Below are 26460 nucleotides of genomic sequence, written 5' to 3'. Positions count from 1 at the left end.
TCTGCTTATCATTTCAGTTTTTTTCATTATAAGATTAAAACTTTTTTGATTTGGGTTGTGGATTCTTTTTTCAGTGGAATTGGCCGTCTTTATTTTTATCCCTCCCTCTCTAGTGACTCTTGCGTGGAGTTCCACATCTTGGGTATTTGCTATCCCATACGTCACTAACTCATGGACTCTTGCCAATTACATGAAAGAAAACATAATTTATGTAAGAACTTACCCGATAAATTCATTTCTTTCATATTGGCAAGAGTCCATGAGGCCCACCCTTTTTTATGGTGGTTATGATTTTTTTGTATAAAGCACAATTATTCCAATTCCTTGTTGATGCTTTCGCTCCTTTCTTATCAACCCACTTCTTGGCTATTTGTTAAACTGAATTGTGGGTGTGGTGGGGGGTGTATTTATAGGCATTTTGAGGTTTGGGAAACTTTGCCCCTCCTGGTAGGAATGTATATCCCATACGTCACTAGCTCATGGACTCTTGCCAATATGAAAGAAATGAATTTATCAGGTAAGTTCTTACATAAATTGTTTTGTTTTTTTATTTAAAACTTCAGTCACCTCTGCACCTTTTAGTTTCTCCTTTTTCTTCCTATACCTTTGGTCAAATGACTGGGGGTGGAGTCAAGGGAGGAGCTATATAGACAGCTCTGCTGTGGTGCTCTTTGCCACTTCCTGTTAGCAGGAGGATAATATACCACAAGTAAAGGATGAATCCGTGGACTCGTCATATCGTAGAAGAAATCAATTTATCAGGTAAGCATAAATTTCCTTTTTCTTATCCTCCTTCCTTGTCAGTGTCCTCCCTTGCGTTGCCTGCATTTTTGTATGTGGAGTGACACACCAAGTGCAATATAGCACTGCATGACAGAGTTTTGTTGTATTTAAATGGTGTGCTTTGTTTATTATATTACTTTACTTTGGATTAAGTTTTATTGCATTTAAACATTTCACTTTCTATTTTGTATTTCTTTCATAAGTTGGTAGGGATGAGAGTCCACAATCCATTATGCATAGGATTCAATTCCTGGCCACTAGGAGGAAGCAAATATTCCCAACATTTCCAAGAGCACTTCACCCCTCCCATCTCACTGGTATGCCATTCTAATCTTTACCTCTTAGGACGTGGGTGAAGAACTCAGGTGCTTAACATTTCTTTGTTGAGACAAATTCTCAGACTAAATTGAGGCCCAATTTTCCCCCTCAAAGAGCAATTACTGAGAGACATAGCGGAGATTGGAGTATAGGGTAGTGATACAATTACTCCTAGCGATGAGGTTAGTCACAAGCTTGCCACATTTTTTGCACGGTCAGGTCCTTTGCCTCCTCCTGATTGTTTGTCGACATACTCTTTCAATTATATCCTCAGCTGTAATGTGCTCATCACTGGATGGGCTACCCACTAGAAACAGTAATTTCTCCAACAGTAAGTACAGTGGATGGGATTCTAGGCAGGCAAGTATAATAGATTACACTGGCACCCTCATAGCCCACGGGCTATAAGCAGGTACATGGGGCAGGTCACATCATAGCCAGGGGATTTATTAATGCAGACATTATTACTATCACACTAAATTGTCTGTGTATCATCTAGTCTGTTTTCTTTCCAATGGCAGGGAGAGTCCACAAAATAATTAATTACTGTTGGGAATGCAACACCTAGCCATCAGGAGGAGGCAAAAACACCCCAGCCAAAGCTATTAGTATCCCTCCCACTTCCCTCACTTCCACAGCCATTATTTGCCTTTGTCTACTATAGGAGAACAAAGCTTCTTTGGAGCAAAATTGATCCTCTTTGCATTCTTTTTTCAAAATTCTTCAAGTTCCATGTTTTTGCCTCAGCCGAGGCCTCTTTTGAGAAAGGTAACTTCAAGTGGTGGTGCTTTCAGATTAAGGTCCACCTGCCTTATTTTCCCTCCCGGTTCATTCTGTGTCCTCTCTAGCTTGGGTATTGGATTCTCAACAGTAGTGAATTAATTCTTTGACTCTCCCTGCCATTGGAAAGAAAACAACATTTATGCTTACCTGATAAATTATTTTCTTTGCTGGCCGGGAGAGTTCATGAACCTGCCCTGTATTTTCCGGCTGCGTTTGTTCTTTATTATCTGAGACCTCTATACCCCTAGTGTTTCTTCTTCTTTTCCTTATTTCCTCAGCTGAATGACTGGGGAAGTGGGTGGGATACTTGTAGCTTTGGCTGGGGATTCTTTTCCTTGTCCTTGTTGAATTCCAAACAGTAATTAATATATTCGTGGACTCTCTGCGTGCGTTAGTCATGTAATTAGCATGCCTACGTCATAGCTTGATGATGTAGGTGTGCTTGTTGGTTCTGGTGCTTTTTTTTTTATTTATACTAGTTATTGTGGTCGCTACTTTTAGTAGCAGTTTGTCTGCTGGGTGGTTTGCTCGTCTGAGCTCTGTATTATATTATGGATCACACTGATCCTTTGCAAGTGTGTGTGTTTATGTATGTGTGTGTATATATATATATATATATATATATATATATATATATATATATATATATATATATGTGTGTGTGTGTGTATATATATATATATATATATATATATATGTGTGTGTGTAACGTTTCTGTCTTTAGATTAGACATATATATATATATATATATATATATATATATATATATATATATATATATATATATATATATATAGCAGCAGCAGCATTTTATCTTTCAGAAATGAACTTGTTTATTTGTTTATTTAACCCCCAAGGGGTCATTGTTTGTAGCCTATATATCCACTCCACTTTTCTACAGACAAGTTGTCTTCTGGTATCACCCCCTCTAGGATGGTGCTTGATCTGATCTATAGATCTGAGATATGAAATGCATCGCAACCGGATGGTCACTTTTACCATTCTTTATTGCTGGTCTTATGGTTGATTGATGGTTTGCTATTCTTTCCTTCAGGGGGGGGCTCTGTTTTCCCAACATACTCAGCCCACATGGGCACTTGATAATATACACCACCATTGCTGAAGAGCATGGCAATCAATGATTCAAGTGCATCATCTTGTCTGTGCATGGGTGTCCAGATGTTTCTCCAGCAGCCAACTTTAGCTTCCCAGCTTTTCTAAATGTAACATCCAACCGGGTCAGTTTTTACCAGGAGATCCTTTAGGTTTTACCACATTTAAAACCTACTAGTGGGCATTATCCTAGCACTTTTTTAAGTGCAGAATCGCTCTGTAAGAGATTACAATTTTTATAGATAGCTTGTTTCATTTTTAAGGACTGCAAATTATAGGTAGGGGAAAACACACATGAGGGAGGTGGATCATTGGGATCTGTGGTACTCTTAGTCCTAATTGTAGCTGTTAATCTGGCTTTATTAAGACATGATTGTTGGTACCCCCTAGCCAGGAATCTATTGATAGTTTCAGTCTCTTTTGTTTCTAACTATAGGATCTGAAACTATCCATTTAACCCTATAAGTCTGACTGATTGGTAAACTATCTAATAATTTCCTAGGATAGAAGCTAGATGCCAGTAATAAAGTATTCCTGTCTGTGTTTTGGAATAAAGATCAGTAGTCCTTTTCTTTCATGTAATTAGCAAGAGTCCATGAGCTAGTGACGTATGGGATATACATTACAAATACACCCCTCACCACACCCACAAATCAGTTTTACAAACTTTGCCTCCTATGGAGGTGGTGAAGTAAGTTTGTGCTACATTCTACGTTGATATGCGCTCCGCAGCAGGTTGGAGCCCGGTTTTCCTCTCAGCGTGCAGTGAATGTCAGAGGGATGTGAGGAGAGTATTGCCTATTTGAATTCAATGATCTCCTTCTACGGGGTCTATTTCATAGGTTCTCTGTTATCGGTCGTAGAGATTCATCTCTTACCTCCCTTTTCAGATCAACAATATACTCTTATATATATACCATTACCTCTGCTGATTTTCGTTTCAGTACTGGTTTGACTTTCTACAACATATGTAGATGAGTGTCCTGGGGTAAGTAAGTCTTATTTTCTGTGACACTCTAAGCTATGGTTGGGCACTTTTTTTAAAGTTCTAAATATATGTATTCAAACATTTATTTGCCTTGACTCAGGATGTTCAACATTCCTTATTTCAGACAGTCAGTTCATATTGGGATAATGCCTTTGAATCATCATTTTTTTCTTACCTTAAAAATTTGACTTTCCCTGTGGGCTGTTAGGCTCGCGGGGGCTGAAAATGCTTCATTTATTGCGTCATTCTTGGCGCAGACTTTTTGCACAAAATTTTTTTTCTTTTCCGGCGTCATATGTGTCGCCGGAAGTTGCGTCATTTTTACGTTCTTTTGCGCCAAAGTGTCGGCGTTCGGATGTGGCGTCATTTTTGGCGCCAAAAGCATTTAGGCGCCAAATAATGTGGGCGTTCTTATTTGGCGCTAAAAAAATATGGGCGTCACTTTTGTCTCCACATTTATTTAAGTCTCATTATTTTTGCTTCTGGTTGCTAGAAGCTTGTTCACTGGCATTTTTTCCCATTCCTGAAACTGTCATTTAAGGAATTTGATTTAATTTTGCTTTATATGTTGTTTTTTCTATTACATATTGCAAGATGTCCCACGTTGCAACTGAGTCAAGAAGATACTTCTGGAAAATCGCTGCCTGGTGCTGGAGCTACCAAAGCTAAGTGTATCTGCTGTAAACTTTTGGTAGCATTCCTCCAGCTGTTGTTTGTGTTGAATGTCATGACAAACTTGTTAATGCAGATAATATTTCCTTTAGTAAAGTTTCATTACCTGTTGCTGTTCCGTCAATATCTAATACTCAGAGTGTTCCTGATAACATAAGAGATTTTATTTTTAAATCCATTAAGAAGGCTATGTCTGTTATTCCTCCTTCTAGTAAACATATAAAGTCTTTTAAAACTTCTCATTGTTCGATGAATTTTTAAATGAACATTCATCATTCTGATTTCTGATAGTGGTTCTTTGGTTCAGAGGATTATGTCTCAGAGGTTGATGCTGAAAAATCTTCATATTTATTTAAAATGGAATTTAATTCGTTCTTTACTTAAAGAAGTCCTATTGCATTAGAAATTGAGGATTCTGGTCCTCTTGATACTAAATCTAAACGTTTAGATAAGGTCTTTAAATCTCCTGTAGTTATTCCAGAAGTTTGGCTAGACAGGTCTCCGAGCTTTCAGCTATGTCATGCAAACACCCCTTTTCTGACTATTCATCATGATAATGCTGTTTTGCACTAGGTTTTCTTTTCTTCCTAAGGTGGTATCAATCAGGAAATTGTTGTTCCTTCTTTTTCTCCACAACTTAGATGTTGTAAGATCTTTCAAATAGTATGTGGAAACCACAAAATATTTGAGGCTTGCTTCTCTTTTTGTTAATTTTTCTGGGCCTTGCAAAGGTCAGAAAGCTCCCCCTGAGCACATTACTGCTCATTCTAGTAGAGCAGTTGCTACTTTGTGGGCCTTTAGTGACGAGGCTTCTATTGATTACAGATACTTGTTCTTCTTTACACACTTTTTCTAAGTTGTATCACTTTAATATGTATGCGTCTTCTGAGGCTGCCTTTTGCAGGGAAATTCGGCAGGGCATAATGCCTGAATAGTAAAGTCCTGTCTTCACTGTTTGTCCCCCCTATTCATGTTGTTCTTGTGGTCTCCACAGCTTGGGTATTGATTTCCACAAGTGATGATTTGTAGACTCTTACCTTCTGATGAAAGAAACCAAAATGTATGGTTACTTGGGTCATTTCTTTGATGATGGAGTCCACAACCCCTACCTTTTTGTTTTTTTGCTGTTCAAGTGGCAGCCGTACTTATTTTCCACTTCTTTGCCCCAACTTAAAACTCTGGTGCGTCTTTTGTCAGGTGGTCAGGAGGGGAATATTATCTCCCCATCAATAAATAAATTAATTTATCAGTTCTTGTTTTATTGCTTTGTATTCATGTCACCTACGGAGACCACTATAACTCGACAATAATAATACAACGGACATTTCTATATCTTGTTCTATATCCTAGATAATACCTGCCTAGGATTGGCCTGTAGGTAAGACTCACCTTTTAACTGAATGGAGGTGGTTTTTCTTTTTCTTTCCATGTCCCATAGGGAAAGGGGGTCTCACCTGGTAAGTGTTATCTAGGGTATAGGCCAAGATATAGAAATGTCTGTTTTATTGTTTTACTTTCTAGTTATCTACAGCCTGAAGTGAAAGATCTGTTTAAGGAAGTACTTTTAGGTTTTTCATTTAACTTTACATTGCAAGGAAGAGGTTAAAAACCTTTATTTCTTCTATAAGATACAAGTCCACGGATTCATCCTTTACTTGTGGGATATTATCCTCCTGCTAACAGGAAGTGGCAAAGAGCACCACAGCAGAGCTGTCTATATAGCTCCTCCCTTGACTCCACCCCCAGTCATTCTCTTTGCCTACTCTAAGTAATAGGAAGGGTAAAGTAAAAGAGGTGATAAAATGTTAGTTTTTAATTTCTTCAAGCAACACTTTTTTTTTTTTTAAATGGTACCGGTGAGTGCTATTTTCTCTTGTTAAGTGTATCCAGTCCACGGATCATCCATTACTTGTGGGATATTCTCCTTCCCAACAGGAAGTTGCAAGAGGATCACCCACAGCAGAGCTGCTATATAGCTCCTCCCCTCACTGCCATATCCAGTCATTCTCTTGCAACTCTCAACTAAGATGGAGGTCGTAAGAGGACTGTGGTGTTTTATACTTAGTTTATTTCTTCAATCAAAAGTTTGTTATTTTTAAATGGTACCGGAGTGTACTGTTTATCTCAGGCAGTATTTAGAAGAAGAATCTGCCTGCGTTTTCTATGATCTTAGCAGAAGTAACTAAGATCCTTTGCTGTTCTCACATATTCTGAGGAGTGAGGTAACTTCAGAGGGGGAATAGCGTGCAGGTTTTCCTGCAATAAGGTATGTGCAGTTAAAAAATATTTTTCTAGGGATGGAATTTGCTAGAAAATGCTGCTGATACCGAAGTAATGTAAGTAAAGCCTTAAATGCAGTGATAGCGACTGGTATCAGGCTTATTAATAGAGATACATACTCTTATAAAAGTGTATTTTAAAACGTTTGCTGGCATGTTTAATCGTTTTTTACATATGTTTGGTGATAAAACTTATTGGGGCCTAGTTTTTTCCACATGGCTGGCTTGAATTTTGCCTAGAAACAGTTCCCTGAGGCTTCCCACTGTTGTAATATGAGTGGGAGGGGCCTATTTTGGCGTTTTTTTTTTTCACAGCGAAAATTACAGACACAGACATCCAGCTTCTTCCTGCATGATCCAGGACTTCTCTGGAGGGCTCAAAAGGCTTCAAAAGTCATATTGAGGGAGGTAAAAAGCCACAGTAGAGTGTGGCAGTTGTTGTGACTGTTTACAAAACGTTTTTGTCATTTGTTATTCCGTTTTTGGTATTAAGGGGTTAATCATCCATTTGCAAGTGGGTGCAATGCTCTGCTAACTTATTACATACACTGTAAAAATTTCGTTAGTGTAACTGCATTTTTTCACTGTTATTTCAAAATTTGGGAAAATTTGTGTTTCTTAAAGGCGCAGTAACGTTTTTTATATTGCTTGTAAGCTTGTTTTAAAGTGTTTTCCAAGCTTGCTAGTCTCATTGCTAGTCTGTTTAAACATGTCTGACACAGAGGAACCTAATTGTTCATTATGTTTGAAAGCCATGGTGGAGCCCCATAGGAGAATGTGTACTAAATGTATTGATTTCACCTTAAACAGTAAAGATCAGTCTTTATCTATAAAAGAATTATCACCAGAGGGTTATGTCGAGGGGGAAGTTATGCCGACTAACTCTCCCCACGTGTCAGACCCTTCGCCTCCCGCTCAGGGGACACACGCTAATATGGCACCAATTACATCAGGGACGCCCATAGCGATTACCTTGCAGGACATGGCTGCAATCATGAATAATACCCTGTCAGAGGTATTATCTAGATTGCCTGAATTAAGAGGCAAGCGCGATAGCTCTGGGGTTAGGAGAGATACAGAGCGCGCCACAGTATGCAGAACATGAGGACTGAGAGCTTCAGTCTGTGGGTGACATCTCTGACTCGGGGAAACCTGATTCAGAGATTTCTAATTTTAAATTTAAGCTTGAGAACCTCCGTGTATTGCTTGGGGAGGTATTAGCTGCTCTGAATGACTGTAACACAGTTGCAATTCCAGAGAAATTGTGTAGGCTGGATAGATACTATGCGGTGCCGGTGTGTACTGACGTTTTTCCTATACCTAAAAGGCTTACAGAAATTATTAGCAAGGAGTGGGATAGACCCGGTGTGCCCTTTTCCCCACCTCCTATATTTAGAAAAATGTTTCCAATAGACGCCACTACACGGGACTTATGGCAGACGGTCCCTAAGGTGGAGGGAGCAGTTTCTACTTGAGCAAAGCGTACCACTATCCCGGTTGAGGACAGTTGTGCTTTTTCAGATCCAATGGATAAAAAATTGTAGGGTTACCTTAAGAAAATGTTTATTCAACAAGGTTTTATTTTACAGCCCCTTGCATGCATTGCGCCTGTCACTGCTGCGGCGGCATTCTGGTTTGAGGCCCTGGAAGAGGCCATCCAGACAGCTCCATTGAATGAAATTATTGACAAGCTTAGAACGCTTAAGCTAGCTAACTCATTTGTTTCTGATGCCATTGTTCATTTGACTAAACTAACGGCTAAGAATTCCGGATTCGCCATCCAAGCGCGTAGGGCGCTATGGCTTAAATCCTGGTCAGCTGACGTGACTTCAAAGTCTAAATTACTCAACATTCCTTTCAAGGGGCAGACCTTATTCGGGCCTGGCTTGAAGGAAATTTTTGCTGACATTACTGGAGGCAAGGGTCATACCCTTCCTCAGGACAGGGCCAAATCAAAGGCCAAACAGTCTAATTTTCGTGCCTTTCGAAATTTCAAGGCAGGAGCAGCATCAACTTCCTCCGCTTCAAAACAAGAGGGAACTGTTGCTGATTCCAGACAGGCCTGGAAACCTAACCAGTCCTGGAACAAGGGCAAGCAGGCCAGGAAGCCTGCTGCTGCCCCCAAGACAGCATGAAGGAATGGCCCCCTATCCGGAAACGGATCTAGTGGGGGGCAGACTTTCTCTCTTCGCCCAGGCATGGGCAAGAGATGTTCAGGATTCCTGGGCGTTGGAGATCATATCTCAGGGATATCTTCTGGACTTCAAAACTTCTCCTCCACAAGGGAGATTTCATCTTTCAAGGTTATCATCAAACCAGATAAAGAAAGAGGCTGTGTGCAAGACCTCCTAGTAATGGGAGTGATCCATCCAGTTCTGCGGACGGAACAAGGACAGGGATTTTATTCAAATCTGTTTGTGGTTCCCAAGAAAGAGGGAACCTTCAGACCAATCTTGGATCTAAAGATCTTAAACAAATTCCTCAGAGTTCCATCATTCAAAACGGAAACTATTCGGACCATCCTACCCATGATCCAAGAGGGTCAGTACATGACCACAGTGGACTTAAAGGATGCCTACCTTCACATACCGATTCACAAAGATCATCATCAGTTCCTAAGGTTTGCCTTTCTAGACAGGCATTACCAATTTGTAGCTCTTCCCTTCGGGTTGGCCACTGCCCCGAGAATTTTTACAAAGGTTCTGGGCTCACTTCTGGCGGTTCTAAGACCGCGAGGCATAGCGGTGGCTCCGTATCTAGACGACATCCTGATACAGGCGTCAAGCTTTCAAATTGGCAAGTCTCATACAGAGATAGTTCTGGCATTTCTGAGGTCGCATGGGTGGAAAGTGAACGTGGAAAAGAGTTCTCTATCACCGCTCACAAGAGTCTCCTTCCTAGGGACTCTTATAGATTCTGTAGAGATGAAAATTTACCTGACGGAGTCCAGGTTATCAAAACTTCTAAATGCTTGCCGTGTCCTTCATTCCATTCCACGCCCGTCAGTGGCTCAGTGCATGGAAGTAATCGGCTTAATGGTAGCGGCAATGGACATAGTGCCATTTGCGCGCCTGCATCTCAGACCGCTGCAATTATGCATGCTAAGTCAGTGGAATGGGGATTACTAAGATTTGTCCCCTCTACTAAATCTGGATCAAGAGACCAGAGATTCTCTTCTCGGGTCCATCTGTCCAAGGGTATGACCTTTCACAGGCCAGATTGGACGATTGTAACAACAGATGCCAGCCTTCTAGGTTGGGGCGCAGTCTGGAACTCCCTGAAGGCTCAGGGATCGTGGACTCAGGAGGAGAAACTACTCCCAATAAATATTCTGGAGTTAAGAGCAATATTCAATGCTCTTCTAGCTTGGCCTCAGTTAGCAACACTGAGGTTCATCAGATTTCAGTCGGACAACATCACGACTGTGGCTTACATCAACCATCAAGGGGGAACCAGGAGTTCCCTAGCGATGTTAGAAGTCTCAAAGATAATTCGCTGGGCAGAGTCTCACTCTTGCCACCTGTCAGCGATCCACATCCCAGGCGTAGAGAACTGGGAGGCGGATTTTCTAAGTCGTCAGACTTTTCATCCGGGGGAGTGGGAACTCCATCCGGAGGTGTTTGCTCAACTGGTCCATCGTTGGGGCAAAACAGAACTGGATCTCATGGCGTCTCGCCAGAACGCCAAGCTTCCTTGTAACGGATCCAGGTCCAGGGACCCGGGAGCAACGCTGATAGATGCTCTAGCAGCTCCTTGGTTCTTCAATCTGGCCTATGTGTTTCCACCGTTTCCTCTGCTCCCTCGACTGATTGCCAAAATCAAACAGGAGAGAGCATCTGTGATTCTGATAGCGCCTGCGTGGCCACGCAGGACCTGGTATGCAGACCTAGTGGACATGTCATCTCTTCCACCATGGACTCTGCCTCTGAGGCAGGACCTTCTAATACAAGGTCCTTTCAATCATCCAAATCTACTTTCTCTGACACTGACTGCATGGAGATTGAACGCTTGATTCTATCAAGGCGTGGCTTCTCCGAGTCAGTCATTGATACCTTAATACAGGCTCGGAAGCCTGTCACCAGGAAAATCTACCATAAGATATGGCGTAAATATCTTTATTGGTGTGAATCCAAGAGTTAATCATGGAGTAAGGTTAGGATTCCTAGGATATTGTCCTTTCTCCAAGAGGGTTTGGACAAAGGCTTATCAGCTAGTTCTTTAAAAGGACAGATCTCTGCTCTGTCCTTTTGCACAAGCGTCTGGCAGAAGTTCCAGACGTCCAGGCATTTTGTCAGGCTTTGGTTAGGATTAAGCCTGTGTTTAAAACTGTTGCTCCCCCGTGGAGCTTAAACTTGGTTCTTAAAGTTCTTCAGGGAATTCAGTTTGAACCCCTTCATTCCATTGATATTAAACTTTTATCTTGGAAAGTTCTGTTTTTGATGGCTATTTCCTCGGCTCGAAGAGTCTCTGAGTTATCTGCCTTACATTGTGATTCTCCTTATCTGATTTTTCATTCAGACACGGTAGTTCTGCGTACCAAACCTGGGTTTTTACCTAAGGTGGTTTCTAACAGGAATATCAATCAAGAGATTGTTGTTCCATCATTGTGTCCTAATCCTTCTTCAAAGAAGGAACGTCTTTTGCATAATCTCGATGTAGTCCGTGCCTTGAAGTTTTACTTACAGGCTACTAAAGATTTTCGTCAAACATCTGCCCTGTTTGTCGTTTACTCTGGACAGAGGAGAGGTCAAAAAGCTTCGGCAACCTCTCTCTCCTTTTGGCTTCGGAGCATAATACGCTTAGCCTGTGAGACTGCTGGACAGCAGCCCCCTGAAAGGATTACAGCTCATTCTACTAGAGCTGTGGCTTCCACCTGGGCCTTTAAAAATGAGGCCTCTGTTGAACAGATTTGCAAGGCTGCGACTTGGTCTTCGCTTCACACTTTTTCAAAATTTTACAAATTTGACACTTTTGCTTCTTCGGAGGCTGTTTTTGGGAGAAAGGTTCTACAGGCAGTGGTTCCTTCCGTTTAAGTTCCTGCCTTGTCCCTCCCATCATCCGTGTACTTTAGCTCTGGTATTGGTATCCCACAAGTAATGGATGATCCGTGGACTGGATACACTTAACAAGAGAAAACATAATTTATGCTTACCTGATAAATTTATTTCTCTTGTAGTGTATCCAGTCCACGGCCCGTCCTGTCCTTTTAAGGCAGGTCTAATTTTTAATTAAACTACAGTCACCACTGCACCCTATGGTTTCTCCTTTCTCGTCTTGTTTCGGTCAAATGACTGGATATGGCAGTGAGGGGAGGAGCTATATAGCAGCTCTGCTGTTGGTGATCCTCTTGCAACTTCCTGTTGGGAAGGAGAATATCCCACAAGTAATGGATGATCCGTGGACTGGATACACTACAAGAGAAATAAATTTATCAGGTAAGCATAAATTATGTTTTTCCCCAAGCAGCAGATGGATGAAGACTTCTGCCTGGAGACTGATGATCTTAGCAGTTGTTACTAAGATCCAGAGTAGTTCCCACAGAATGGCTGAGGAGTACTTAAGAAACTTCAGTGTGAGGAACGTTTTTCATGCTACAAGCATTGAGGTATGTTTAGTCATTTTTTTCTGGAGAGACTGTGCTATTTCAGAATTGGCTGACAGTATCCCCATGAGGGAAAGGGTAAGCAGTAATCCTAATGTATAGAGAGGGGTATTACTGGACCTGTATTTTGGGCTATAAAAAATGGTGACACTGATGACATGATGTTTGTGGGCAAACGTTTCTATGTTGGGAGTTAAAGATAACGTTTTTTGGTGGCAAACATTTTGACTTTATTTTATTAATGGAGGGTACACATGGCTTCACTTAGATGGGTATATGAACCCACTTGGCTAGGTTTTAGACCGCTCTGGTGCGGTTATTGAAGGCTGTGAGACATCGAGTGATATGGGCGGGGCCTATTTTCAGTTGCGCAGTTGTTTTTCCCAGGCAAGCTCCAACTCCGGTGGGCCTTTCAGGACAGTTTGGGCCTAATTGAAGGGTTAATCCAATTTTGCAGACCCCTGAGGGCAGGTAGGCGCCACAGCAGGGCTGTGGCGAGGTGCAAGGGATGTTTTTGTTTAAATATAAAGTTTTTTTAACAACGTTTTTTGTTTTTAAGGGTTAAGTATTCCTTTCCTTGTGTGGCAAGCTTAACTGACAAGTTGGGATGCATTTATCATAAAATTGTGATAATTTTATCATTTTCAAGCAGTTTTGGAAAAATTGTATGCTTTTTTTCTCTTAAAGGTGCAGTACCGTTTTTTCAGATTGTTATTTTTTTCACAAAATAAAGTGTTTTCAAGTCTGTTTGTGGTCATTACTAGCCTGCATTAACATGTCTGACATTGAGGAAAGCCAATGTTCTATGTTTTTAGAAGCCATTGTGGAACCCCTACTTCAAATGTGTCCCTCATGTACTGAAAGGGCCTTACATTGCAAAGATCATATTTTAGCTGATAAAAGTATGTCTCAGGATGATTCTCAGTCAGAAGAGAATCAGGTTATGCCATCTACTTCTACCCAAGTTTCACAACCTTTAACGCCCGCCCAAGCGACGCCAAGTACTTCTAGTGCGTCTAATTCTTTCACCCTGCAAGATATGGCTGCAGTTATGTCTACTACCCTTATAGAGGTATTACCTAAACTGCCTGGTTTACAGGGTAAGCGCAGTAGGTCCGGTATTAGAGTAAATGCTGAGCCCTCTGATGCTTTATTGGCCATCTCCGATGTACCCTCACAGTGTTCTGATTTGGGGGTGGGGGGAATTGCTGTCTGAGGGAGAACTTTCTGATTCAGGAAAGATGTTCACTCAAACAGACTCAGATATGATGGCCTTTAAGTTTAAGCTTGAACACCTCCGCTTGTTACTCAGGGAGGTTTTAGCGAGACTGGATGATTGTGACCCTATTGTCATCCCACCAGAGAAATTGTGTAAGATGGATAAATATCTAGAGGTCCCTACTTACACTAATGTTTTTCCGGTCCCTAGAAGAATTTCGGACATTGTTACTAAGGAATGGGATAGACCAGGCATTCCGTTCTCTCCCCCTCCTACTTTTAAGAAAATGTTTCCCTTATCTGACACCATTCGGGATTCCTGGCAGACGGTCCCTAAGGTGGAGGGAGCTATTTCTACTCTGGCTAAGCGTACAACTATACCTATTGAGGACAGTTGTGTTTCAAAGATCCTATGGATAAAAAATTAGAGGGTCTGTTAAAGAAATTGTTTATTCATCAGGGTTTTCTTCTACAACCTATAGCGTGCATTGTTCCTGTAACTACTGCAGCAGCTTTTTGGTTTGAGGCTCTAGAGGAGTCTCTTAAGGTTGAGACCCCATTAGATGATATTTTGGATAGAATTAAGGCTCTCAAGCTAGCTAATTCTTTTATTACAGATGCCACTTTTCAAATGGCTAAATTAGCGGCAAAGAATGCAGGCTTTGCCATTTTAGCTCGTAGAGTGTTATGGCTTAAGTCTTGGTCTGCTGATGTGTCATCAAAATCTAAGCTGTTAGCTATTCCTTTCAAAGGTAAGACCATATTCGGGCCTGAACTGAAGGAGATCATTTCCGACATTACTGGAGGTAAAGGCCATGCCCTTCCTCAGGACAAGACGGTTAAAATGAGGGCCAAGCAAAATAATTTTCGTTCCTTTCGAAACTTTAAAGGTGGACCCTCTACTTCCTCCTCCGCCACGAAGCAGGAGGGGAATTTTGCACAATTCAAGTCAGTCTGGAGACCAAACCAGACCTGGAATAAAGGTAAACAGGCCAAGAAGCCTGCTGCTGCTACCAAGACAGCATGAAGGGGCAGCCCACGATCCGGGACCGGATCTAGTAGGGGGCAGACTTTCTCTCTTCGCTCAGGCTTGGGCAAGAGACGTTCAGGATTCCTGGGCATTAGAAATCGTGACCCAGGGGTATCGTCTAGAATTCAAAGATTCTCTCCCAAGGGGGAGATTTCATCTTTCACGTTTGTCTGTAAACCAGACAAAAAGAGAGGCGTTCTTACGCTGTGTAGAAGACCTCTATACCATGGGTGTAATCTGCCCAGTTCCAAAAGGAGAGCAGGGGCAGGGGTTTTACTCCAATCTGTTCGTGGTTCCCAAAAAAGATGGAAACTTCAGACCAATTTTAGATCTCAAAACTCTAAACATATTTCTCAGAGTCCCATCCTTCAAGATGGAGACCATTCGGACAATCTTACCAATGATCCAGGAGGGTCAATATATGACCACCGTGGATTTGAAGGATGCGTATCTTCATATTCCTATCCACAAAGATCATCACCAGTTCCTCAGGTTTGCCTTTCTGGACAAGCATTACCAGTTTGTGGCTCTTCCTTTTTGGGTTGGCCACAGCTCCCAGAATTTTCACAAAGGTGCTAGGGTCCCTTCTGGCGGTTCTAAGACCACGGGGCATAACAGTGGCGCCCTATCTGGACAATATTCTGATTCAGGCGTCAACTTACCATCTAGCCAAATCTCACACGGACATCGTGGTGGCTTTTCTAAGAACTCACGGGTGGAAGGTGAACATTAAAAAAGAGTTCACTTGTTCCTCTGACAAGAGTTCCATTCCTAGGAACTCTGATAGACTCGGTAGACATGAAAATTTTTCTGACAGAGGTCAGAAAATCAAAGATCTTAACCACTTGCAGAGCACTTTATTCAGTGGCTCAATGTATCGAGGTAATTGGACTAATGGTAGCGGCAATGGACATAGTTCCTTTTGCTTGCTTACATCTCAGACCACTGCAACTGTGCATGCTCAGACAGTGAAATGGGGATTATGCGGATTTATCTCCGCGGATAAATCTGGATCTAGAGACCAGAGACGCTCTTCTCTGGTGGTTGTCACAGGATCATCTGTCCCAGGGAATGTGCTTCCTTAGGCCAGCATGGATCATAGTGACGACAGACGCCAGCCTCTTGGGCTGGGGTGCAGTCTGGAATTCCCTGAAGGCTCAGGGTGTGTGGACTCAGGAGGAGTCCCTACTACCAATAAATATTCTAGAACTGAGAGCGATATTCAGCGCGCTTCAGGCGTGGCCTCAGCTGGCTTCGGCCAAATTCATAAGATTCCAGTCGGACAATATCACGACTGTAGCATATATCAATCATCAAGGGGGAACAAAGAGTTCTCTAGCGATGATAGAGGTTTCCAAAATAATTCGATGGGCAGAGACTCACTCTTGCCATCTATCAGCAATATATATCCCAGGAGCGGAGAACTGGGAAGCGGATTTTCTAAGTCGTCAGACTTTTCATCCAGGGGAGTGGGAGCGCCATCCGGAGGTTTTTTCACAATTTATTTATCAATGGGGCACACCGGAATTGGATCTGATGGCATCTCGACAGAATGTCAAACTTCCTTGTTACGGGTCCAGATCAAGGGATCCTCAAGCAGTACTGATAGATGCTCTAGCAGTACCGTGGTCGTTCAACCTGGCTTATGTGTTTCCTCCTTTTCCTCTCCTACCTCGTCTGATTGCCAGAATCAAACAGGAGAAGGCTTCGGTAATCTTGATAGCGCCTGCGTGGCCACGCAGGACTTGGTATGCAGACCTGGTGGAAATGTCATCTCTGCCACCGTGGAAACTGCCACTGAGACAGGACCTTCTCATTCAGGGTCCGTTCCAACATCCCAATCTAGTTTCTCTGCGGCTGACTGCCTGGAGATTGAACGCTTGATTTTATCTATGCGGGGATTCTCTGAGTTGGTCATTGATACCTTGATTCATGCTCGAAAGCCTGTCACTAGGAAAGTTTATCATAAGATATGGCGTAAATATCTTTATTGGTGCGAATCCAAAGGCTACTCATGGAGTAAGATCAGGATTCCTAGTATTTTGTCCTTTCTCCAAGAAGGATTGGAGAAGGGGTTATCAGCTAGTTCCTTAAAGGGACAGATTTCTGCTTTGTCAATCTTACTACACAAGCGTCTGGCAGATGTCCCAGACGTTCAGTGGTTTTGTCAGGCTTCGGTTAGAATTAAGCCTGTGTTTAAACCTGTTGCTCCGCCATGGAGTTTGAATTTAGTTCTAAATGTTCTTCAAGGGGTACCGTTTGAACCTATGCATTCCACAGATATTAAACTTCTATCTTGGAAAGTTCTGTTTTTGGTAGCTATCTCTTCTGCTCGAAGAGTTTTGGAGCTATCTGTGTTACAATGCGACTCGCCTTATCTTATATTCCATTCTGATAAGGTGGTTTTGCGTACTAAACCTGGATTCCTTCCTAAGGTTGTTTCTAATAAGAATATTAATCAGAAAATTGTTGTTCCTTCTCTGTGTCCTAATCCTTCCTCTAGGAAGGAGCGTCTGTTACATAACTTGGACGTGGTTCGTGCCTTAAAGTTTTACTTGCAAGCGACCAAGGATTTCCGTCAAACATCTTTTCTGTTTGTTGTCTATTCTGGAAAGCGTAGAGGTCAAAAAGCTACGGCTACCTCTCTTTTTTTTTTTTGTCTGAAAAGCATCATCCGTTTGGCATATGAGACTGCTGGACAGCAGCCTCCTGAAAAAAATTACAGCTCATTCTACTAGAGCGGTGGCTTCCACATGGGCTTTTAAAAACGATGCTTCTGTTGAAAAGATTTGTAAGGCTGCGACTTGGTCTTCCCTTCATACCTTTTACAAATTTTACAAATTTGATACTTTTGCTTCTTCGGAGGCTAATTTTGGGAGAAAAGTTCTTCAAGCAGTGGTGCCTTACGTTTAGGTATCTGTCTTGTCCCTCCCATTCATCCGTGTCCTGTAGCTTCGGTATTGTATCCCACAAGTAAAGGATGAATCTGTGGACTTGTCGTATCTTATAGAAGAAAAGGATATTTATGCTTACCTGATAAATTGATTTCTTCTATGATACGACGAGTCCACGGCCCGCCCTGTCAATTTAAGACAGATTATATTTTTTGGTTTAAAACTTCAGTCTCCTCTGCACCTTTTAGTTTCTCCTTTTTCTTCATATACATTCGGTCGAATGACTGGGGGGTGGAGTCAAGGGAGGAGCTATATAGACAGCTCTGCTGTGGTGCTCTTTGCCACTTCCTGTTAGCAGGAGGATAATATCCCACAAGTAAAGGATGAATCCGTGGACTCGTATCATAGAAGAAATCAATTTATCAGGTAAGCATACATTTCCTTTTTGTTTATAAATTGATTAAGGCTAAAAGTGGTTGGGTGTTAGCCAGTTTCAGAATTTTTAACAACATCTAAAAATATCTACTCTTGTAAAGATTCTGTGGACTTCCATCCCTCTTTTAAGAATTGCGTGGCTTATGGTATATTCCTCAATGAAAAGGAAATCACAGAGTTGTAAAATACTGGCAAGGTAACAAAGTAGTAGAAAGCAAGTACTCACACTAAGTCTTGCATCTTCTGGTGTGTATATTTCCCCATGGATACACTCCAATGACAGGATGTAGTAGAAAACAAAATAAAACATTAAAAATACAAAATTTCAGCTTAATCACATAAGCTTGCTCTACGCGTTTCAGCAGAATGTCTTTCTCAAGAGCATTCAAAGTTTAAAACGTAGCTGTATACAATTATCATCTACATCCTGTCTTATATACCTGTCTGTCACATCATTAACTTGTCAGGGGAGGTTCACAACAGTGATTTCCTGCCTGTATTTTACAACTCTCTTTCCTTTATGGTCTTTGTACATCAGTGATTTTCTCCACCAAGTCTGCCACAGGCTACCGTGTTCTATTTATAATTGTATTATTGTGGTTAAACATTCAGACCATGTATTCTTCCGCCTACAAAGCTTCTTCCCATTTTTAGCTGTACATTAAGTATTTAATGGATTTTGTTTTCTTTTTTCTGATTTGCAGGCCTGTTGTTGGTCCAAAAACACCAGTTCATGACCAGAAGACAGAATGGCGGTGCATTATACTGTAATCTCCTAAATGTGAGCCAGGCACCATCACAAGGCCAAGAGTGCAGGATTTAGATTGACAATGGAAGATTTATGTGTTCAGTTTATCAAGCAGTATCTAATTTCAATTACTGGAGGATTGTAGGTATTATGCCATGTAATGTAAAGATAATGATTTTCCATGAGGATTCATCAGGGAAGTAAGCACATTTTTTACTGACTGTCCAAAACACGAAAAAGAGAAGCACAATACTTTATCTTACAATTAACCTGGTCACTGTACCTCTGATAAGTCTTTGTGTTCATGTCTGAAATAAAAACTTTTATTAAAATAAATTCTGCGTTTGTTTCTGACACAGTAAAGCTTAGGTTTATAATGGTGTTCAACATGGTTTAACCCTTTTTTCCTTTAATTAAAGCCAATTCACGTACAGTTATATATACTTTTGGGGAAATTACTCCGTAGTGCCTCACACTAAATACATTGAAATAATAGTTTGCTGGGGGGGGGGGGCGTGTCCAGCCGCGGCCATGATAAGCAGCAAAATATGGGACTCCACATGTTATTCTGATACTCTACCGAATAACTTTTTTCCCACTTGCCATCTAAAAGGACAGATTTCAGACTCTACAAGGGGAGACCCTCCTATTGAAATGGCGTAGTGTTTCCACACTCTCTCTGGAGATATGGGGCCAGCATGACCACCTAGCTCTAAGTCTGTGCCTTCCTAGAGATCCTGGTGGCATTTAGAGTAAATTAGAGTATTAGAATAATAGCCTACTGATTGAGTTATCATCTAAGGTGTGGAGGTCTGAGATGGAGCGACATGGAGGCCGTAGAAAAATGGGAACGCACAATGCTGACAGCACTCTCACAGCACTATCAACAGCTCAAAAAAGATATTAGACCTTTGTTTCTCAAGAGTATGGCATACCTCTCCGCTCCCACTGCAGGAGATGAGGAACAGTCTATGCCTTCGAATGCCAATCAACAAACTTTAGAACCACTGACAGGACCAAAGCATGGCAGCGCTCCCTCTTATTCAAGTCTACCTACATCGCAGGCTCCATCTTCTGGTGGCAATGATCTTGTGATCTGGACGTCTGAACCGGTGGCCATTCGTATGGAACAGATTGCTGGCATACAGAAAATAAGTAAAGCCCTACCTACCTGGTCTTTAACACTGGCGGCTTGCTCTGTGAATCCGCGGTCTGGGAGCTCAGATCGTGTGCCACGGCTGCAGATCGGAAGATCCCTTGGTCTCTCTGGGAACCCAGACAGTGTCATCTTGAGGGCCTGTTATGTTGCTAGAGACCCTGCACAGGGAAATGATGTCGGACCAACACTCCTTTTACTGCGGCGGAAGGCTGATGTGACAGCGAACAATAGATCGGGGATTGGATAGGCCCTTGCTTGGGGCATGCTTCTTCTCTTTCCTGGTTTGATGCAGGATAACATGAGGGATACTCACCAGAAGCTTCATATAACACAGGACTTTTATCCTGTATGTTATAGTGTTTGACTAACATAACTCGATAGCATATTTACTGTTTATGTAATGTTCCACTATTAATTGCTTGTGTTTAATGTTTGCAAATAGTTACAGATTGCCTACGCTGGTGGAGAAGAGAGATTCACTATACTAGTTCAAAATCAGGGACAATCTTGTAATAGGGCACTATGCTATGGAGAAGTTTATTCATGGATGTTTGATGTATTTACAAATATAATGTCATATAATTATTAACATCTAAAACCTGCTACCGTTAGCTTAAAAAAAAAAAAGCAGGACTTTTTTCCTCTAGCTTAAGTTGCATAGATAAGTACAGTGCGTTTGTTCCTAGGTTCCAACTGTTTTTAACTAAATGTCAGGACTGAATATGGTAAAAGTGCATTCAATGTGGGGCATTTGAAAATTTTTCCTTTTGTTCCCCCTCCCTATAACAAGTTGTGATATTTATCTCTATAACCTTTATAAACGGTGACCTATCTAGATATGTCTATACTTATGTATACTATGCTGCTGCGCTTACATGAGAATGAAGACACTTCGGGATAGGTAAAGAAAGAATGTTATAACAATTTGCAAGGGGTATATTTGTTTAAACCTATATAATTATTGAGTCTGTTTGACATGAAATCTTGGTCCATGTGTGTGTATGTGCATATATATACCCGTGTGTGTGTAGATGTATATACATTTATATATCTATAACTCCAGCAATACTAGACCTCACTGAGTTGAAGGTGAGAACTTTGTCACCTGTCGTGGGGTATAGGGCCCATACCCTTGCAACAATACCATAATACACTGGACAGCCTCACCTATATATTACTTTTTATTAAATTTTCTGTAAACATTTTTATGTCTTGAAGATACTATATTTGTTGTTTAGCACAGCCTTATTATCTGGATACAATCTGTTCATACCTTCTATAGCAAAGGATCTACTTAATTCTGCTATGTATCTATTGCAGCAGCCCCACATTACAGATATACTTCAGGATATTTTGCTCTGATTTTAAATGCCATTTATCCTCATAATCCCTACTAGCACTAACAATACGTGTGTTATCTCCTACTAAGCAAACAACCCTCGACTATAGATAATTGCCTGATGATCAATGTTCCAATATTAGTCCCTACCCATATCCGCATAAGAGTCCTAACTTCTAAATATTAGCCCCACTCTCCCTCCCATAAAGGGTTTACTCTGTAGACATTAGAGGATACACTCCTCAACCTATTTCCCTCAACAACCCAATCCTGTATACTTCTGTTGGCTCTACCCCCCCCCCCATTCCCTCCCTTGCTCTACCCTTTTCCATCTCTCTTCTTCTTCCCCAAATCCAAGGGATCATTTAGAGATTATTTGTAAGTTCACATATGTCGCCAGATTCTGCCCTCCCTCCCCCTCTGTCCTTTTCTCTACACCAATGAGCTTACCATGTAAAAAACGGAAAATAAATCCTATAGAACCCCTACTTTTGTTTCCATGTATGTCTAAACTTCCCAATGCCCATTATTAACCTATAGTAATGGTGATGTGGTAGATTTCCATGTACAAAAAAGCAGTGGAGACACTCTTAATGACTAATTATTTTACTTAACAATAATACACCTTAGTGTTCAACAAGTCTCGATTGGTTAGACCATGACTATCCACACCATTATGCATGACACAAATAGTTACTCATGATATGTCTTGAGAGTATGATGGTAATGTAACATACTAGATATTTATTTCAAAACTCCCTTATCTCATTTGGATACTACTACCCCCAACTACTTGTACTGGTGATATTCATGGCTCAAGAGTGGCCGTTGTTAGCCAAATATATAAAAATAAAATGAAAGAGGTTACAAACTAAATATATAGGTTAATACTTTACATATAGCTTCCTATGCTATAATGTACAAGATGTATATTGTAGATATGTTTTTACTGTTGTATTGTCTAAGCTCAAAACACTGTGATATGACTATATTGTAAGATTGTGTTGATATTCTATATAACCTCAATAAAAATATATAAAAAAAAGAAATAATAATTTGCTAAGGATTAATACTGCAATACAATTCAAAACATTAGCAATTAGTTTCACAAAACATTTATTTATGTTTTTATTCAGTTGTGAATTCAAGAGATTGATATTTCCAGCATTTTAGGTTTTTTAGTTATTTAACTAATACCCATTCCTTGTGAAGAAATGAGCAAAAATGTATTTTAGTTTTGTTAAAGGGACATGAAACCCAAATTTTTGCTTTCATGATTCAGACAGAGAAAATAATTTTAAACAACTTTTCAATTGACTTCTATTATTTCATTATTTTTTTTCTTCTCGTTATCCTTTGTTAAAAAGTTTATCTATAAAAGCTCAGGAGCAGCAAATAGCCTAGGTTCTAGCTGCTGATTGGTGGTTGCATTGTCATTGGCTCACCCTTGTGTTCAGTCAGCAACCAGTTGTGCATTGCTGCTCATTTAACAAAGCACACCAAGAGAACAAATAAAAATTGATAATAGGAGTGAATTAGAAAGTTGCTTAAAATTTCATGCTCTATCTAAATCATGGAAACAAAATTTATGCTTACCTGATCAATTATTTTCTTTCCTGGCATGGAGAGTCCATGAATTCATTCATTACTATGGGAATTCACTTCTTGGCCACCAGGAGGAGGCAAAGACACCCCAGCCAAAGCATTAAATATCCCTCCTACTTCCCATAGCCCCCCTGTCATTCAGCCAAGGAAACGGAAAAGTAGGAGAAATACAGGGGCATAGAGGTGCCTGAAGATTAGAAAAAAATGAAAAATTCAGACGAAAAAGGACAGGTCAGGTTAGTGGACTATCCATGCCTGGAAAGAAAATAATTTATCAGGTAAGCATACATTTTGTTTTCTTTCCAATGGCATGGAGAGTCCACAAAGTCATTTGAATAAAACAGAATGAATTGGGAGGGAAAGTGGAGGCAGGTGAACGTAATCTGATGGCACCACTGCTTGAAGAAACTTTTCTCACGAAGGAAGCCTCAGCTGAGGCAAAAACATCAAACTATCCAAAGAGGACCAGGTAGGCGCCTTACAGATTTGTTCCATAGAGGCTTTATTCTTGAAAGCCCAAGAAGATGATATAGCACGGGTAGAATGAGCCGTAACCCTCTCAGGAGGCTGTTGTCCAGCTTCCTCATAAGCCAAACAGATGATACTTCTCAGCCAAAAGGAAAGAGTGGTCGCAGTAGCCTTCTGGCTCTTGCGTTTACCAGCATACACCACAAACAAGGAGGCAGATTGTCTAAATTCCTTGGTAGTATGTTATTTCAAAGCACGCACCACATACAAGTTGTCCAACAGATTCTCCTTTTGAGAAGAAGAATTAGGACAAAAGGAAGGTACCACAATCTCCTGATTGATATTGCGGTCAGAAACCACTTTAGGAAGAAAACCCTGCTTGGTACGAAGAACCGCCTTATCCGCATGGAAAATCAGATGAGGAGGATTACACTGTAAGGCAGATAATTCTGAAAAACTATGAGAAGAAGAAATAGCCAACAAAACATCTTCCAAGACAGAAGCTTAATATCAACTGAATGCATAGGCTCAAGCGAAGCATGCTGAAGAACACAAATAACCAATATAGGTTTAAATACAGGCTTGATTCTCACCAGGGCTTGAACAAAGGTCTGAACGTCTGGAAGATTTGCTAACTTCTTGTGTAACAATATAGAGAAGGCAGAAATATGTCCCTTGACAATACTAGAGGACAAACCTTTCTCCAAACCTTCTTGGAGAAACAAAATGATTTGACGGACTCACCTTTTGCCAAGGGAGTCCTCAATCCTCACACCAGGTAAGGTAAGTATACCACACCTTATGATGATACATCCAGCGAGTAAGAAGCTTACGAGCTTGAATCAGAATATCAATAACCCTGTCTGAAAAAAAAACTCTCTTAGACAGAACTAGGTGTTCAATCGCCACACAGTCAGCCTCAAAGACTTTAGATTTTGGTAAAGGAATGGACCTTGAAGTAGAAGGTCCGTACTTCGAGGCAACCTCCATGGAGGTGAGGATGACCTCTCTACTAGGTCTGCAATCCAAGTTCTGCGAGGCCACACTGGAGCAATTATAATCACTCCAAGGATGTGGGCAACTACTCTGGAAAGGAGAGCAAACGGAGGGAACAGGTAAATAAGTTTTAATTTCCAAGGAACCGCTATAGCGTCCACCAACTCTACCTGAGGGTCCATCAGTTTGGTATTGAGACGAGAGGCTATGGGGTCTATTTCCAGAACACCCCACCTGAGGGTTATCTCAGAGAACACCTCCGGACGAAGAGCCCACTCTCCTGGATGCAACAACTGTCTGCTCAGTTAGTCCGCCTTCCAATTTTACACCCCCGGGATATGAAAAGCCGAAATGTGACAATTGTGGGACTCTGCCCACTGAAGGATGTGAGATACCTCCTTCATTGCCAAGAAACTCCTTGTTCCTCCCTGATGATTGATATAAGCCACCAAAGTTATGTTGTCTGATTGAAATCTGATAAACCGGACAAAACAAAGTTGAGGCCACACCATTCGAGCATTGAATATAGCTCTCAATTCCAGAATGTTGATGGAAAGAGAGGATTCCTCCTGTTACCAAGTTCCCTGAGCCTTCAGTGAACCCCAGACAGCAGCCCAGGAGGCTGGCGTCCGTAGTGACTATCTCCCACAATGGTCTCAAAAGGCACGTGCCTTGGGACAGTTGATCCACCAGGAGAGAGATTCTCTTGTGTGGTTGTCCAGGATGATAAGTTGGGATAGGTCCGAATGATTGCCGTTCCATTGTCTGAGCATGCATAGTTGTAGAGGTCGCAGATTGAAGTGAGCAAAATAAATAATGTCAATGGTAGCCACCATGAGACCAACTACTTGCGTCACAGAGGGGCGTGCAGATGACTGAAGAGAGAGGCAAGATGAGAGAAGTTTAAATAGTCTTTGATCCGTCTGGAATATCTTAAAGAAAACCAAATCTGATTGTTCCCAGAAAACAAACCCTGGTGTTGGGAACCAGGGAACTTTTGTCCAGATTTATCCTCCATCCATGGGCTCGAAGGAGAGACAAAAGAGTTAGTATGAAAACTTGCCAAAGGAAAAGATGGAGCCTTAACCAAGATATCGTCCAGGTATGGGGCCACTGTGATTCCTCGTGTTCTGGCTACCACTAACAGCGCTCCCAGTACCTTTGTAAAGATTCTGGGAGCTGTGGCCAGACCAAATGGCAGGGCTACAAATTTAAAATGCTTGTCTAGGAAGGCAAACCTCAGAACTGAAAATGATTCTTGTGGATCTGGACATGAAGGTACGCATCCTTGAGGTCTATAGTGGTCATGAACTGACCACCTTGGACCAAAGGGAGAATGTATCTTATAGTCTCCATCTTGAAGGACGGAACCTTGAGAAATCTGTTGAGACATGTTAAGTCCAGGATTGGACGAAAAGTTTGCTCTTTCTTGGGAAGCACAAAAAGGTTGGAATGAAATCCTAGTCCCCTTTCTGAGGGAGGAACAGGAACAATCTCTCACATGGAAGAAAGGTAATTTACACAATTGAGAAAGGCATCTCTCTTTACAGGGTTTGAAGAGAGTCTTGACAGAATAAACCCGTATCTTGGAAGGCAAGACTTGAACCCTATCCTGTACCTCTGGGAAACCACATCCAAGACACACGGGTCTGGAACGTCCTGAATCCAAGCATACTGAAAAAAGTATAGGCTGCCCCCTCTGTGATCCGGTCCATGATCGGGAGCCGCCCCTTCATCGCAACTTATTGTCTGAGGAGGGCTTCTTGGACTGTTTGTTCTTGCTCCAAGACTGATTGGACTGATCCAATTTGGGGAGGACCAGAGACCTCTGTCCCTTGGATGTATGAAAGGAACAAAAATTGCCTGACTGTCGACCCTTTCCACCGGTCACTGTGGGAATGATAGACTCCAGGCCCAGACCAAATAAGGACTTCCCCTTGAAAGGTAAAGAAAGAAGTCTAGATTTAGATACCATGTCCGCTAACTAGGACTTTAACCATAAGGCTCTATGTGACAGGGTCACAAAGCCA

At 41.4% G+C, this 26460-nt stretch overlaps 1 protein-coding gene across 1 annotated transcript in view; it reads left to right on the top strand.

Annotated features, from left to right (window-relative positions):
- Window positions 1-19199, top strand: part of ARHGEF39 (Rho guanine nucleotide exchange factor 39) — a 619672-nt gene extending 600473 nt beyond the window's left edge. Inside the window, exon 12 of the mRNA XM_053696961.1 lies at window positions 18820-19199. Within this exon, the coding sequence (XP_053552936.1) occupies window positions 18820-18886 (67 nt within the window). The 3' untranslated portion in view covers window positions 18887-19199. The remainder of the gene's footprint in view (window positions 1-18819) is intronic.
- Window positions 19200-26460: the final 7261 nt, after the last annotated feature.

The sequence above is a fragment of the Bombina bombina genome, chromosome 1, assembly GCF_027579735.1.
Source record: "Bombina bombina isolate aBomBom1 chromosome 1, aBomBom1.pri, whole genome shotgun sequence".
Lineage (NCBI taxonomy): Eukaryota > Metazoa > Chordata > Amphibia > Anura > Bombinatoridae > Bombina > Bombina bombina.
This window is presented reverse-complemented; position numbering and strand designations above follow the sequence as displayed.